At 49.0% G+C, this 17,188-nt stretch overlaps 1 protein-coding gene across 1 annotated transcript in view; it reads right to left on the minus strand.

The window, feature by feature from the left end:
* C5H10orf88 (chromosome 5 C10orf88 homolog) overlaps nucleotides 1-17,188 on the minus strand; it is a 140,710-nt gene that overhangs the window by 93,060 nt on the left and 30,462 nt on the right. Inside the window, exon 2 of the mRNA XM_086922982.1 lies at nucleotides 9,618-9,821. Within this exon, the coding sequence (XP_086779108.1) occupies nucleotides 9,618-9,821 (204 nt within the window). The remainder of the gene's footprint in view (nucleotides 1-9,617; nucleotides 9,822-17,188) is intronic.

The following is a 17,188-nucleotide window of genomic DNA, read 5'->3' on the forward strand; positions in this document are numbered from 1 at the left end:
CTGTAAGTATGGTTTCCTCAACCTTACGTAGCATATGAATAGGCACTGAGTCTCCAGGGGAACCAGATTTGACCTGCTTCCAGGGCCGTGTTATCAGAACAGCGGGCCTGGGGGAAAGGGTTTGATATATCTAATATTTTCTTTTGAAAAAAGCTGCAAAATCATTACACCGCAGCTGAGAGGAGTCAGAAGGTGTCTCAGGCGCGGGGCACTTCGTAAGGTTTTTTGCTATTTGGAAGATTTCCCTGGGAGCATTGACAGCGAATGTAATTTTTTCCTCAAAATACTGTGCTTGTGATCTCTTTCATTCTTTTTAGTTTTGATGGACTCTATATTTCGGTTTATTAAGGTACCGTAATCTTTCCGCCAAGCTCTCTCTAGTCTTTTGTTGTAACTTTAAGTTCCCGAAGTTTAAGTGAGTACCAGGGTGTTATTTTCTCTCTAAGCCTTTTCTGGCTCCAGTTAAACGGTATGCTGGTATCCAAAGGATGATTCAATCCAATGATTGAGATTGTCAGTAGCTACGTTAGGGTTGGGGTCCCATAGAGGTTTAGCATTCGTCAGGCTATGGTCCATGCCTCTGGAAAAGAGTTTCGTCCAGGGGCGCTCCCGACTCTTAAAGGATTGGATGCTAGAGGACTGTGCGGGGTGTTCCATTGGATAGGGATCAGAAAATGATCCGACCATGGCACCGGTGTGGGATTGCCTACTGAAAGCTGTTTGTTGTTTGAGAAGACTGGGTCCAAAATGTGTCCTTTACCATGTGGAGGAGTGTGGCTCAATGGTTAGAGCGGCAGACCCTGATGCAGAGTTCTGGCCCGGGACCCTTGGCGGGTCTTGGGCTCAATTTCCTCAGACCTGATAATTCTCGCCTCGGTGCCTATTCTAATCATGGGCCCCACGCTGCAACTCTGGGCAATAGCTAGCTTAACCTCCACACCGGCCCCAACAGCGCTAGGATGCCTGGCTTCACCCTGGGGGTGCCCAGGAGTGGACACTTCACAGGGAAAGCCAGGAAGGGTTCCACAGCGGTATGAGTAATAGCGCCAGGAAACCGTTTGGTGACAGTGCGCTCTACAAATAACTTGACATTTACATTACATTTACATGTGTCTGGCTAGTGACTTTTTGGATTAGTTGAATAGCCAATAAGTCTTGGGTAAGGTCCAAGGCATCAGATTTAAGCGGGTCCTCTAGATGCAGGTTGAAGTCGTCTAATATGGTAATGTTGGGTGCGGTACTTGCTAGCATAGCAGCAGTATCTGTGAGGGATTTTGGAAATTGCCCACAGTGGCCAGGGAGATGATAGATAAGGATATCTGATAGAGAGTGGGTAGGTGAAAAAGAGATTGTGAAGAGCATATTTTTGCAATCTTGAATAATGTCCGTCTCAATGCGCCCCTTCAAATGATCCTTCAGAATGATTGCGATACCTCCCCATTTTCTCAGTTCCCTGACTTTCCTCAGAATATAATAACCAGGGGGCAATGCTTGCCCCAGATCAGGGTCAGATTCTTTGTGGAGCCATGTTTCTGTTAAAAACAGGACGTCGGGTTGTTCTCCGTCAAGGAATATATTTATTTCAGGAGCATGTTTCGGCAGGGACCTGCAATTAAGAAGAAACCTTTTGTGACCCCTAGGGTCCTTCGTTATAAGAAGCAGTTGTGAAGCATTGTGAGGGTCGAAAGAGCAGTAAGTACAAGGTGTGGGGCCCTTTGTTAGACTAATGGAGTGCAGGCATGTATCTTTATAGGGTGTTCGCAGTAGATGGAGTGGGAGGAGGAGTATTTCATAGTATCTATGGCGGAAGGGCCAGGGATTCTGGCCCCTGGTCCCGGATGGGCGTGTACGGGCGCACAAGGGCTTGTCTTTGGCACGTCCGTGCTGCAATGCGACTAGATAGTCTCGGTGACTCGGCTTGCCTGCACTATGCCCCGCCTCCTCTTTCCGCCTCCCTCCACACAACAGGAAGTTCCAGGGAGTGAGCGCGAACCTGCCTAAAAGGTACAGTGCAATAGCTAGTGGAACAACTAATTAAAAATCAATTCGAAAGTTTTAAAAATGCCACCCAAAAGTTTTCTGTGCAGCGTAGCAATGAGGCTTGCCTATCTACTTACTTGTTGCGAAGTATCACAAAGTATCTTCTCAGTCGGCTCCAGATAGTGCAGAATGCAGCGGCAAGACTCCTACTTCCCCCTACCTCCCCTCCCCCAATTCCTTCCCTCTGCCAGCTTGCTCTGTGAACGACACTGGCCCCCATTTGAGCTGCATGTCCAATTCAAGGCGCTGGGCTGTGTGAAAAAACGTCTTTTGAACTCTGGCCTCTCCTACCTAAGATCTTTGGAACTGCCAAAACCACCAAGTAACCTGGATCTCGCTGTAATTCCTAGAGTTAGAAGATCCAGTCAAGGAGGCAGAGTCTTTTTCTTTTTAGGTCTAAAGTTGTGAAACTCCATTCCCCTGACCAGAGAGACTACCACACGCTTTCAGGCTTCCGCAAGAAGCTTAAAAATGGCTGCTTTTAAGTTTGACACCATTGTTTCTCTGTTCCTATACTGTAGCGTAGCACTAGGAAACCCTTGGTTGGGTAGCCATGCAGTGTACACAGCTAAATAATAATAATTTAGGATACTTTTAGACTTTTTTTTAGCACCGGATGTTCAAACTTTACATTTGAAAGTTCTATGAAATTAAAAAGGTCTGAAAAAGTCAATACTTTTTTTTCTTTCAAAAAGCCAATCATCCTCCTGAATATTATGGATTCCTGGAAATCTGCAGACCTTGTACGCTCACTCACGATATATTTTATTTTAAAATGACAGTAAACCTTCTGAATTGAACAAATAAACATACAATTCTATTACAGGACCGGAGGCTTCGTATTATGCTTCTCTTTCTTTTAATGCTACACACAGCAGCCAATGAAAAACGTTGTATATGTAAACAAAACTACATTTCCCATGATGCTAACACACATCACTTCCTGTAATAGCCCATAAGAACCAGGCAACACCGGATATCGTCCTCTTTCTTTGCTGCTCACGCAGCCAGTTAAGTGCCTTTTACTGATATTCTTATATCTGTATATTGTAAGCATTGTCTTATTGCCTTGTATTTCGGAACCGTTTATGCTCGCGCTGCAGCGCGCTGTATTGGTGCCTTCTGTGTAGCTTTGGGCAGCGCTGTCGGCGTCTGCCGTGTGCGATCGCGCTTGCTTGCCCTGCGGGGGACGCGAGTGCTCCAGGACGCCGCGCGCGTGTTTCGGGAGCGGCGCTTGCTTGCACTGTCTCCCGAGGGGCATTTACTTTCATCTGGCTCGCGCTGGGAGCGCGACGGTAGCGGCAGGTGCCGCTTGAGTGGGACTCTTGCTTTCTCGACGACTGGGCACGGTACAGACTCGCCGACGGCGAGATTTTTCTAATATTGAGAGCGCGTGGCCCCCCTCATAGGCCTTAGACGCTTGGAGCCTTTAGGTAGTTTCGGTTTCGATAGTTTCGACGTGTGTAGCCCAATTGGGCTTGTTTTTGGTAGGATTGGGCTACACACATCGCTACTGCCCGTTTTTTGGTAGTTTTAGGGTCTTTGGTGCTGCCTTCCACCGGGGGAAGATCATTGACCCCTTGCTGGCTGAAATAACTGCTGGGCCTAGAGGGTGCACACCTCTTTGGACTTTATTATTATATTCAAGAGACTTTAGCTCCAATTTACGCCTGTGGGCTGCAACAACTTTATACAGCCTTTGGCTGAGGAGCTAGGTACCTTATTGCCCATATATATATATATTTAGAGATATATATTACTTGTGCTGTGGGTTGGCTCCCCCCCTTTTTACTCCTCTGATTTATTCTTTATTCTTGCCTTCTCTATGTACAAGTTTGGTGCCACCATGGAGGACTGGGTGACATATGATGAGGAGAATCTCTATGCTGAGGAAGTGGTTTCCCCTTCTGTTGAAGAAAAGATTGTTGAGGCTCTGGACGCCTCCGTCCAAGATTCCGTCAACAAGGCCCTGGAGAAGGCAGTTCCAGGAACTGTTCAGTAGGCTTTGGCTAGTGCCCTGAAGCCAATCACTAGGCAACTGGAGAAGTTTGCAAAAATGCGTGGTTTTACCTCAGCTGATTCCGCAAAGAAGGACGCTGCTGCCTCTCAGGCGCCTTCGGAGGCGTGGCCTCATTCCTATTCCTATTCTATGTCCTCTCTGCCTGCTCCAGACTCGGGTAAGAAATCCCAGGTACAGGACACTGATACCGACACGGACACTACTACTACTACTGATACTTCTGATGAATCTCCCCCCAGGAAACGGACAAAGAAGTCCAAGAATGTAGAGTCTTCTCAGTCTCTGTCCACCCCCTTTACCTTTGATCCGGCAGATATTGTCCACCCACGCTCTTCTGACTGGCTTCCAGCGCCAGAGGTCGCAGCCTATATTCATGATAATCTCCGCAAGAGCTTCGACAAGGAGGTCAGAAATAGATTGCGCTCGGAGTGCCCGCTTGCAGACATATCGGACAAGGTGGCGGAGACTCCGGATATTGATCCTAGTATGTTAACTTTCCTTAAGAAGTTCGCGAAGGACCCTAAGAAAGGTATAGACCGCGCATGGAGGGGCTGCCAGGACAAACTCCTGGATGTGGTCAGCCCTCTGGCCAAGATCCTGGAAATGGCTTTAGAAGCCCAGGAATCCAACTCGGCCATGGACCCGCATGTGTTGGCGGGCTGGACCCAGAGGGCCATTTCCCTTCTGGGCAATGCAAACTGTGCAATTTCAACTGAACGACGCAAGTCCCTTCTCATGAGGATGGACACTAATCTCACTGAACTTGCCACCGCAGAACCAGGACCCTTGGCGGAGGGTAACCTGTTCAGGGAACGTTTTGTGAAGGACGTGGCGAAGTACGTCGGTACTTTTACCACTTTGGATAAGGCTCAATCCAGTATCAAGCGTGCCCTGAAAACTGGTGTTTTTCACAGGGCCGGACGAGGCCGGGGACGCTCGTTTGGCCGTCAGCAATTCCAAGGCCCCCACAGAGGTGATTTTGGACGTGGTAGAGGAGAGTGGGATTCCACCTGAGGAGGAACCTTCTACCCTACCAGGCAGCGGTTAAACAAGCGACGGTTCAACAAGGGTTCTTACCGTGGCGGCTTCCAGGCCTCAGAATCAGGAGGTGAGTGCTCCAGATCCTTACCCATTGCCTTTGGGGGGGGGGGTCGTACTTATCATTTCTTTCAAAATTGGGTTCAGTTATCTCAGGACGCCTTAGTCCTAGAGACTGTTCGAGGTTTTTATCTGCATTTCTTTCAGGTCCCCGTTCAGGATATTTTTCCCAGACAGTTGTTTTTTTCCCAAGCAGAAGAAGTTTTTATCGTTTCAGAAATAGGAGAATTGCTGCGGAAACGCGTGACAGCACGCTGCGACGCGGGCCCTCGCGGTTTCTGAGGCAATATTTTTCTAGTACTGAAGAAAGGTGGAGGTTACAGCTTGGTACTCAATTTAAAAACCTTCAACCAGTTCTTAGTTTACAAGCACTTCAAGATGGAGGGCATCCATCATTTGACGGATCTGTAGAAACAGGGGGACTGAAATGGTCCGTTTGGACCTGAAGGATGCTTACCTATCCGTTCCGATTTTTCCTCCCCATCGGAGGTTTCTACAGTTTCAGTGGAGAGACCAATGGTACGAGTATTTGGTCCTGCCTTTCGGCCTCTCATCAGCTCCTTGGTGCTTCACCAAGGTGTTAAAACCAGCGATTGCATATCTCAGGGAGTAGGGGCTCCGTATAATAGTGTACCTAGACGACATCCTGATCATGGCACAGACGCAGGATGTAGCTTTGCAGCACCTGCTCTTGACCATTGCTAGGCTGCAAAATCTAGGTTTTGTCGTCAACGAGAAGAAGTCAGTTCTCTGCCCAACCCAGAAGATAGAATTTCTGGACTTTGTCATAGACTCACAAACGGCTCAGTTGAGTCTCCCGCGGTCGAAACTGCGCGACATTCAGAAGGAATTGTGCGTACTGTTGTCCAGACAGACGGTGACGTTGCGAGCGATTGCCAGATTAGTGGGTCTCCTGGCATCTTCTGTGCAAGCAATATTTATGGGGCCCCTACATTATCGGGCCCTTCAGAGATTGAAGATTCAGCACCTGCAGGAGGGTCTCTCCTATACGGATCTAGTTCCTCTGTCGTCGGAGGTTCGGCAGGAATTCCAGTGGTGGTTAGGCCACGTAGAGGCTTGGAACGGTCGAGCCGTCTTCGGCTCCGTTCCGGAAGTGGTCATAGAGTCCGATGCCAGCCGTTGGGGCTGGGGAGCGCGTTGTGGAAGTATTTCCACCGGTGGCAGGTGGTCTCTGCAGGAGCTAGAGCTGCACATAAATTGTCTCGAGCTGCTCGCCTGTTCGTTCGCAGTCAGAACCCTAGCACCCAAGAAGGTGTCTTGTTGCATCCTACTAAGGATGGACAACATATCGGCGGTGCGCTACATCAACAAACTAGGGGGTACAAGATCCTCCATGTTGGTCGAAATAGCGAAGGATTTCTGGCATTACTGTCTGAGCCACCAGATTTCTGTCACGGCAGAGTACATCCCGGGTCAGTCGAATGTGGTGGCGGATTGGCACTCACGCCACCTGAAAGATTACAGCGATTGGCAACTCAACCCGAAAGTGGTGCACTGGTTACAAAAGATTTGGGGAACGTGTCTGATCGATCTTTTCGCGTCCCGCCTGAATCGTCAGATGTCTCTGTTCTTCAGTTGGAGACCGGATCCGTTGCCTCTAGCGACGGATGCCTTTTCTCAGGACTGTATTTACAACAAGGGGTGGTGAGGGACAGAGTCTCTGAATTAAGCAGAAAACTCTCACCCAGTCAAGAGATCAGGGCTAGATCCAACACCGTTTTTTAGCTCACTGCACCATCCCAGTTTCAGAACCTGGCTGTATGCAAATTAGTCTGTTCCTGTCCCAGTGCATGATGGGAACAGGGCAAACCAAACTACCAAGCCAATTCTTACACTGGGAAGGAAACAAGCTCCCGGGGACCGGTTTCTGGCATTACAGCCGTCTTCGGCCCGGTTTGCTTGAATCCTGATGGTGCAATGAGCAAGGGACTCACATCTGAGTATACCCTTCCACTCTTAGGGTGGACAAAAATATTTACAACAAGGGGTGGCGAGGGACAGAGTCTCTGAATTAAGCAGAAAACTCTCACCCAGTCAAGAGATCAGGGCTAGATCCAACACCGTTTTTTAGCTCACTGCACCATCCCAGTTTCAGAACCTGGCTGTATGCAAATTAGTCTGTTCCTGTCCCAGTGCATGATGGGAACAGGGCAAACCAAACTACAAAAGCCAATTCTTACACTGGGAAGGAAACAAGCTCCCGGGGACCGGTTTATGGCATTACAGCCGTCTTCGGCCCGGTTTGCTTGAATCCTGATGGCGCAATGAGCAAGGGACTCACATCTGAGTATACCCTTCCACGCTTAGGGTGGACAAAAATATTTACAACAAGGGGTGGTGAGGGACAGAGTCTCTGAATTAAGCAGGACTGGTCTCAGTCACTGAATTATGCGTTTCCCCCCTTCATTCTGATTCTCCGATTGTACTCTCGGGTTCTGCGTCAGAAGGCGGAGTTGATTTTAGTGACTCCCCTTTGAAAGTCGCAGCCGTGGTTCCCTAGCCTTCTGGAACTGTGCTGCGACCTTCCCAGGAGGATCCCGGATTCTCCGACGCTGCTCCTGGGCCCTCAGGGAGGGATGCACCCGATGGTACTGTCGGGGCATCTAACACTGATGGCCTGGAGACTTTCAGGAAACGTTGGCAAATGCCAGAGTTTTCGGAACAAGCTTCAGCCTTCATTGATCAAACCTGGGCTCCCTCCACCAGAAAGCGGTATACTTCCGCTTGGAAAGGCTGGGTTCGTTGGTGCGTGGAACAACACGTGGATCCCTTGGGGGCAGGACTACCCTATATCATACATTTTCTTTCCTCGAAAGCGTCGGAGGGGTTAGCTTATCGTTCTGTTAATAACTTCCGCTCCGCGATTTCGGCGGGCCATTCTCAAATCGATGGTAAACCGGTAGGTATGCATCCTATGGTCTGTAAACTCTTGAAGGGGATTCGAGTTGCGAATCCGCCTATACCTAAGTATACGTCCTTGTGGGATGTCTCTAAGGTGCTAGATTTTCTCGCTAATTGGCCTCATAATGATCTTTTGTCCGGAAAGCAACTTTCAGCTAAACTCGCTATGTTACTCTGTCTTTCGGCTTGTCAACGTTCTTCAGACGTGAAGGCCCTGGATATTACGGGTAGAGTATTCACCCCTGAAGGGGTTTCCTTTAATATAACGGCTAGAACTAAGACTATGTCTCGATGTGTTGATTATTATGCTTTTCCTAGCAATACTAAACTTTGTGTGGTTCAATGCCTTAAAGCATACGAAGAATGTACAAAAAATGTAAGACCTCTGGGTGTTTCGCAATTATTGATTGCGTTACAGAAGCCTTTCAGACCTGTTACTGCGGCTACTATAGCCAGGTGGTTGAAATTTATCATGCAGGAGGCTGGCATTGATACTCAGGTGTTTGGTGCACATTCTGTTCGGGGCGCCATGGCGTCTAAACGTTTTATGTTGGGATGTACCATTCAGGATATAATGCATTCAGCTGATTGTTCTTCTGAATCCACGTTCAAACAGTTTTACTATAAACCGGTGGGTAATATTTCCTCTGTGGTGTTTCAAGAGCGTTAAACTAGCATAATACGAAGCCTCCGGTCCTGTAATAGAATAAAAAATTAGCTAGTTATCGTGCCAAGAATTTTCAATTCTATTAAGGACACGGAGGCAAGGATTATCCCACCAGGTTATTACATGTGTTGTAATATTATGCCCACCCTGATATGTTCTGTTTGACAGACTTTACGGGCGTGTTTTCTCATTCTTTCAGGTTCTGAAAAGAAGATGGACTGAATGTCTGGCGGTTTGATGGAATTCTTTCCAGTTGACTGTTCTTCCACGTTGGGAGGCGATTCACGTTGGATCAAAGTTATTAATGGACTCATGTTCATAGCAAAGAAAGAGGACGATATCCGGTGAAGTGATGTGTGTTAGCATCATGGGAAATGTAGTTTTGTTTACATGTATAACGTTTTTCATTGGCTGCTGTGTGTAGCATTAAAAGAAAGAGAAGCATAATCCTCGCCTCCGTGTCCCTAATAGAATTGAAAATTCTTGGCGCGATAGCTAGCTAATTTTTTACTCTTCTTTAAAGGAGTCACCCAAAGAAGGGAGACCGGGAAGCCCAGGTACTTGAACATTTCATCCAATATAAATGCAGGTGCCAAATATTGACATCATTTTAGGTCACGTTGGCATATGTATGTCTGCAATGAAATGATAAATCAACGTTTAGGCAAATCAGGTCAGTCGGCAAACAGTACCTAAGACCCTGAGGAGTACATAATATTGCAATAACATTATGTTACAATTACCTAAGGAGTACATAATATTGCGATAACATTATGTTACAATTATAAATTGTTATAAACTTACTGATGCAGTAAAAAAGGTACTTTCTATACTTAAAAGCTCTGCAGTATGGGAAACATAAAGACACACCTGCTGCTTGGCACAGTGCAGACCACGTCACCACGGCTTGTCCCCAAGTACTCTTCCCCTGCATACACTTCAATGGTTCTTGCCTGGCTTTCGAGCAGCAGAGAGATGATTTCTTCACCAGACCGAGGGTCACACTCTATGAAGAGGCAACAGGAATTCTCATCTCCTTCATCTGCAGCCTTCGCCAACAGAACCAAGTCATCACTTAAAAAAACAAAGAGCAAGTAGGCATTTATCCACAATGCTTAAGTGAGATGGAGGAATCAGCCCCTCTTACCAGGTGAGATGGAAGCATACTACCACTCCGTGAAACATTTACACTGCTTATACAAGTCAACACATAACAGACAACAAAACAGACCATAGCAGCACTCTAATAACGGACAGCCAGTCTCTCTTCAGTAGTGCTGCCTCCAGAAAGGACCCAAACCACTGTGATGGAAGATGCCGTTCAATGTTTCGTTTATTTTCCATCATTTTAACAGTTATATACACACACACACATCAGTTTTCAATAACAATGTTTTTTTCAATTAACCAGTTTATACATTTCATTGAAATAGAGAATCCTAAGGTGTTGCTTTCACTAAAGCTCTTCAGAGAGGCTGAAACTTGCTAGGCAGCACTGATTTTGAACACTGCGGATTACTTCAAAGGATAAAATACCTTAGTACTGTTTTGCAAGGGAGAGACACCGGACCACTGGCTCAAGAATCCACAGTTTCAAGGACCCTGCCTTTGTTAACCCATCATCCTTAACCAGGATCTCTCTTAAACAGCGTTATGCTTAAATAAAATTTGATTAGACACAAAACCACAGATTTTTCAGAGTTTAATAGGTGATGCTATCCTCAACCTACTAGAAACCTGGACAGAAATACACTGTCAATGACTGTCAAATGGTTACAACTGGCCATAAACAAAGGAGGGAGCCTGTAGCGAGGAAGGCCCGCGGCCCCAAATTGGCTTACTACCTAGAGGGCCGCCCGTTTACCCTTTACACGGACCACGCCCCTCTCCTGTGGATGTCCCGGGCCAAGTCCAACAATGCCCGGGTTATGAGGAGTTCCTGGCCTTACAGCCATACGTGTTCACTGTGTGTCATCGGAAGGGCTTAGAGAATACGGGGGCAGACTGTCTGTCTAGACATCTACACCCCGATCGGAAATGTCCAGGGGGGAGGTGTGTAGCGAGGAAGGCCCCCCTCCCTCTTTTCATTACAACATTACGACTGTACTACCCAGAAGAGGAAGAAGAGGCCGGTCCCTTTAACCGGGCGGAACACAGTGGGCGGACCAGACAGCGACGTCAAGAACGGCCGCCGAGGACGAACAGGTGTGCCTGTTCACCGGAGAGAGGAGAGCGGAATCGAGAGGAGAGTTAACAGAGGCAGTTACAGAGAGAGGCGTGGGAGAAAGCAGAATTCCATCTACCGGCGTCAGGAACGTGAGAGACGACCCGTCGGCAGCGCGGGAGCCAGGAGGCCAGGAGGCCAACGGCAACACGAGCCGCCCAGCCGCACGCCAGGAGGTGTGTGGCTCACAGAGGTACGGGGGCGCATAGCAGACTGGGTCGGGAGAAAGGGCGGCTCCGTAACTTGACCGGGATTCCCCTGCTTCCCTATTCCTGTTCCCTACTGCACCTTCGCACCCCTATCCCGACACGTTGTGGTAATGTTTTGTTTATACGGGTGGTCCATCCTCACTCCTTTTTCCCTTCACTAACGGAGTGTTACACAAAGAGGACTGACCCCTATCCTTTCGGTCCTTTCTGCCCCACGCTTCGTCACCTGAACCCGACATCACTGAGCCTTCCAACCCCGACAAGAGGAGAAGTCCGGGAGTGCCTAGAAGAGAGGAAGAGGTCGCTAAGAGAAGAAGCAGACCCGGTAAAAGCCGTTCACCCCGACGGACACCTTCCACTAGGAAGACGTGTCCTGACTACCTCTTTTCTCGAATAAATCCAGTAGTTACTAAAACACGCCTCTTGCCCTTTTCTACCCCGCCCGCTACAGTGGTGGTGAATGTGGGCAGCCTTGCCGTCTGTACCAAGACGATGGAGGAAATAGTGCAACAACTAATAAAAGGACAAGAATGCTTGGAATGGGTAATGGAACAACAGATACACTCCGCCCAAGCAGACAGGGAGATCATGAAGGAGGCTATGACCTCCTGAGGGGGGAAACACCTCGGAGCTGGCCAGAAGCTACCAGCCGAGGCAGCAGCTAAGAGCAAAGCGTTCCCCATGGGATGGCCGGCGTTTCGCTTCAAAAATATATACCGGGGGACGACCCGGACGCTTTCCTCCTAAATTTCAAGAGGGCCGCCAGGGCATGCGGATGGCCCATCACAAAATGGCCTTTCTTTTTGGCTCCACTGTTGGTTGGGGAGGCCCAGGCGGCCTATCAAGTGGCCAATCCCAACGGGGATACCCCGTACACTGATGTTAAGCGAATTATATTGGATCATCTAGGCCTTCATGCTGAGGCCTATAGACTGAGATTTCGAAAAGAGGGGCGGCAGGGGAAAATCCAAAGAGCCTTTTTGTTAGACTGAAGATGGCCCCGGACAAGTGGCTCACGCCCAGTGTTAGCACCAAAGAAGCGATTATGGATCGCATGTATCTCGAATAGTTCCTAGACGCTTTGCCAACACCAGAACTTAACTACAGGACAAGCCGTTAAAATGGCAGCCACCTTCACTCTGGCACAACCTAAGGCCCCCTCTTGGGAAATAGAAAAGAATACACGTATGGGCCAAAAGATCGAGAAGCGGCCACCCAGGAACAGTGAACCTCCACGGTCCCGACCCTGGCGACCGGAACCCCAAGGACCGGGAGGACCCCAGTGTTTTGATTGTGGCAACTGGGGACACATTGCCCGGTTGTGCCCTTGCCAGAAGCCCCCCGAGGAGCCCATGGAGGTCAGAACCCTCGCGAAGATGGTCCTATTCTCAGCGGAGATGGGGAACTGCTTTCGTGTAAGTGTAAGGGTAAACGGGACCCCCATACAGGCCTTGTTAGACTCCGGTTGTAGGCAGTCCGTGGTACAATCCCAACATGTAGATCGAACCCAGTACATCCCCCAGGAGAGGGTTAATATACGGTGCATACATGGGGACGTGAAAGAGTACCCGGTAGCCCATATTCCTTTAGTATACCCCTACAGGGAGAGCCACATACCATCCGGGTAGGAGTCCTTTCCTCGCTACCTGAAGATTTAATAAGAGGCACAGACAACCTGACCTTCCTTTCCATGTTCCACCGCACTCTACAACACAAACCCCAGAGTACCCGACCCCCAGAGGGGACCTGAACAAAACCCCCTCCCCGCTTTTGTTTCTTCAGATCCATGGGTGTTGGATTGCAGCTTTCGTTTCGCTCAGATCAATGATTCGACCCTATTCAACGCATGGGAGAGCGCCCACGGAGACACAGACCAGGGCCTCGCAAAGTTTCCCAGGTTCTTAATTAAAAATGAGCTTATGTACAGGCAAGGGAAAAAAGAAGACCCCGAACAGCTTCTGCTGCCTGTTTCTTTCAGAGAACAAGTGCTGTTTTTTTCCCACGCAGATCTGGTGGCCGGACACACAGGCGTGGAAAAAACGACCCAGAACATTCTGCGCCACTTCTACTGGCCCGGTATCTACAAGGATACCATGACTTATTGCCAGAAGTGCGAAATCTGCCAGAAGAAGAACATGAGCAGACCAACTGCGGTTCCTCTACAGCCTCTCCCCATAATCGGAACCCCCTTCGAGAGGGTGGGGATGGACCTCATCGGACCGCTACCCAAAACTCGGAAAGGATTACAACACGTTTTGGTTATCGTAGACTACGCAACCAGATTTCCGGAGGCTTTCACTCTGACCACCACAACGTCAAAACAAGTAGCGGACAGGATGCTGTAACTGTTCGCACGAGTGGGGTTCCCCAAAGAAATCCTGAGAGATCCGAGGACCCCATTCGTCTCGCGATTGATGAAGAAGGTATGCCAGAATTTGAACATCCAACAAATAAGAACCTCCGTATACCACCCGCAACCCGACGGGTTTGTGGAACGATATAATAGAACCCTGAAGACCACTCTACGAAAAATGCTGGAGGTAAGCGGTACAGAGTGAGACCAGCTATTACCATTGGCCCTATACGTGATTAGAAGCCAAACCCAAAGTAGCCTCGGGTTTTCCTAATTTGAGCTCTTATACGGCAGGCTGCCACGCTCACTGTTAGAAATGACGCGGGAAGCATGGAAGAAGGAGTTTGGCAAGGAGACCTTAGTATGTACAAAGTCTGAAGGCAAAATTGGGCAAACTAAGAGACCCGGCCTACACCAACTTAGAAAGAAATCAGATGAGACAAAAGACTGTATACGACAAAGAGAAAAAGTGGCGACGGTTGGAGTTAAATGAATGGGCCCTTGTTCTGCTTCCCTCCTCAACACAGAAGTTTAAGGCAGAATGGGTGGGGCCCTAACAGGTTATATCCACCATCGGTAAAACCAGCTACAAACTGAGACTGGGCACCCGGAAGACTCAGATATACCACATCAACATGCTTAAAAAGTGGCTGGGGCCCCCCCAAAAGAGATTCATATGGCGTCCCCACCCCCTCTGCAAGATCTTCAGACCTCTGTCTCTCAACTGGTTATCAAAGAGGAACTAGGAGACCAGGAGGCCCAGCAGCTACAAAGAACCCTACAGGAGCACGCACTTTTGTTTTCAGACTTGCCAGGAAGAACCACCCAAGCCGAACACCATATAGAAACCCCTCCAGGAAAAATCGTTAAAACAAAACCCTACCGCATCCCCGAAGCCCGGAGACAGGACATTGAGAAGGAAGTACGAGATATGTTGAAGATGGGAGTAATACAACCTTCTAAAAGCAGCTGGTCCAGCCCCATCATCATGATACCCAAACCCGACGGCTCTCTGAGGTTTTGTATGGACTTCCGAGCTTTGAATGAAATTTCCACGTTCGATGCCTACCCCATACCCCGCATAGATGAGCTCATCGAAAAGTTGGGGGAAACCAGATACATCTCTACACTAGACCTGACCAGGGGATACTGGCAGGTTCCATTAAGGGAAGAGGATTGTAAGAAAACAGCCTTCTCTACAGCAGACGGACATTACAAATTTACGGTCCTCCCCTTCGGCCTGCATGGGGCCCCCGCAACGGTTCAGTGGCTGATGAACACTGTATTAATGGACATGGCCGGATATACCTCTGCCTATCTGGATGATATTGTGATATTCAGTCCGGACTGGAACACCCACCTACTTCACTTACACCAGGTGTTTGCCGCTTTGGAAGAAGCCGGACTGAAGATAAACTCGAAGAAATCACACCTGGCGTACCAAAAAGTCAAGTATTTGGGGTATGTCCTAGGACATAGCCTTATAGAGTCCCAAATAGAAAGGATCAGGGCGATAGCGGACACCCCCTTTCCTAGCACCAAGAGAGAGAGATGAGGGCCTTCCTGGGGCTCATAGGCTATTATAGTAGGTTCATTCCCCAGTTTGCACAGCTAGCCTCTCCCCTTACCGACACCTTAAAACAGCAGGTCAAACTGTCCGTCCTGACTAAACCAACCCTGGGTATGCAAGAGGCTTTTCATACCCCGAAACGCCTTATTACCTCCTGATTTCACCCGTCCCTTTTCCCTACATACTGACGCCTCGGACTAGGGACAGGGGCAGTATTGTCACAAATCCTGGACGACAGAATGGACCACCCCATCCTGTACATCAGTCGTAAGCTCTCCCCACGTGAACTCAAGTACCCTACGATCGAGATAGAATGTCTCGCCATAAAATGGGCAGTGGAGAAATTGGCTTACTACCTAGAGGGCCGGCCGTTTACCCTTTACACGGACCACGCCCCTCTCCTGTGGATGTCCCGGGCCAAGTCCAACAATGCCCGGGTTATGAGGTGGTTCCTAGCCTTACAGCCATACGTGTTCACTGTGTGTCATCGGAAGGGCTCAGAGAATACGGAGGCAGACTATCTGTCTAGACATCCACTCCCCGATCGGAAGTGTCCTGGGGGGGGGGGGGGGGGGGGGGGGGGAGGGGGGGGGGTGTAGCGAGGAACGCCCGCAGCCCCAAAGGGCCAAGGACTCAGTAATCCCTTCGGGGGGGGGGAGGGGGGGGGGGGAGGGGGTGTGTATCGAGGAAGGCCCGCAGCCCCAAAGGGCCAAGGACTCAGTAAACCCTTCAGGGGATTTATGCCAACCCAACCCCTCTTTTCATGACAGCATAATTACTGGACGAGACTAGCAAGTCCGTACTACCCAGAAGAGGAAGAAGAAGAGGCCGGTCCCTTAAACTGGGTGTAACACAGAGAGTGGGCGGACCCGACAGCGACGTCAAGAACGGCCGCCGAGGACGAACAGGTGTGCTTGTTCACCGGAGAGAGGACAGCGGAGAGTTAACGGAGGCAGTTACAGAGAGGGGCGTGGGAGAAAGCGGAATTCCATCTACCGGCATCAGGAGCGTGAGAGACGACCCGTCGGCGGCGCGAAGCCAGGAGGCCAACGGCAATACGAGCCGGCCAGCCGCACGCCAGGAGGTGTGTGGCTCACAGAGGTACGGGGCGCATAGCAGGCTGGGTCGGGAGAAAGGGTGGCTCCGTAACTTGACCGGGCTTTCCCAGCTTCCCTATCCCTGTTCCCTACTGCACCTTCACCCCCCTATTCCGACACGTCGTGGTATCGTTTTGTTTATAGGGGTGGTGCATCCTCACTCCTTTTTCCCTTCACTAACGGAGTGTTACACCAAGAGGACTGACCCCTATCCTTTCTGTCCTTTCTTCCCCACGCTTCATCACCTGATCCAGACATCACGGAGCCTTCCAACCCCGACAAGAGAAGTACCGGAGTGCCTAGAAGAGAGGAAGAGGTCGCTAAGAAAAGCCGCCGACCCGGTAGAAGCCGTTCACCCCGACGAACACCCTGCACTAGGAAGACGTGTACGGACTACCTCTTTTCTCGAATAAATCCAGTAGTTACTAAAACACGCCTCTTGCCCTTTTCTACCCCACCCGCTACAGAGCCACCTCAGGGCATACCAGTCTTGGTAAGGAACATAATTCATTATACCAATAAAAAAAGGTTCTGTACGTCTGGATCAATTCAGTTAAACATGCTATGAAAATCCAATCCGATTGGTTCCTTTGTGTAATCTGTGTACTCTTTCTCATCTAATGCAACTTCTCGCAAGCCTTGTAATAGGGACATGCTCACAAAGTGTCATATTTTCACACTGTAAAATGACCTAGATAGTAGATATGATGGAATTAAAAGGAGGATTCCACAGATGCACCTCTAAACCAGGAGCAAAAATATATATTCCCTCTTCATTTCCACAGAGGAATATATAAATTACCAATTCAAAAAACAAAAAGCGATTTTATTATATTGTAGCTCTGCTGCCACTCCAGTAAGAGGAATCAAGGATTCCTTCACTACCAGAATATTTCCAGAAGAACTAAAAAAATTTTTTTAAAAAATTCACACATATGCCCCTTACTGAAGAAAACAAAATTGGACCCGCTGAACCCTGACAACTACT

Source organism: Lissotriton vulgaris, chromosome 5, assembly GCF_964263255.1.
Source record: "Lissotriton vulgaris chromosome 5, aLisVul1.2, whole genome shotgun sequence".
Classification (NCBI taxonomy): Eukaryota; Metazoa; Chordata; class Amphibia; order Caudata; family Salamandridae; genus Lissotriton; species Lissotriton vulgaris.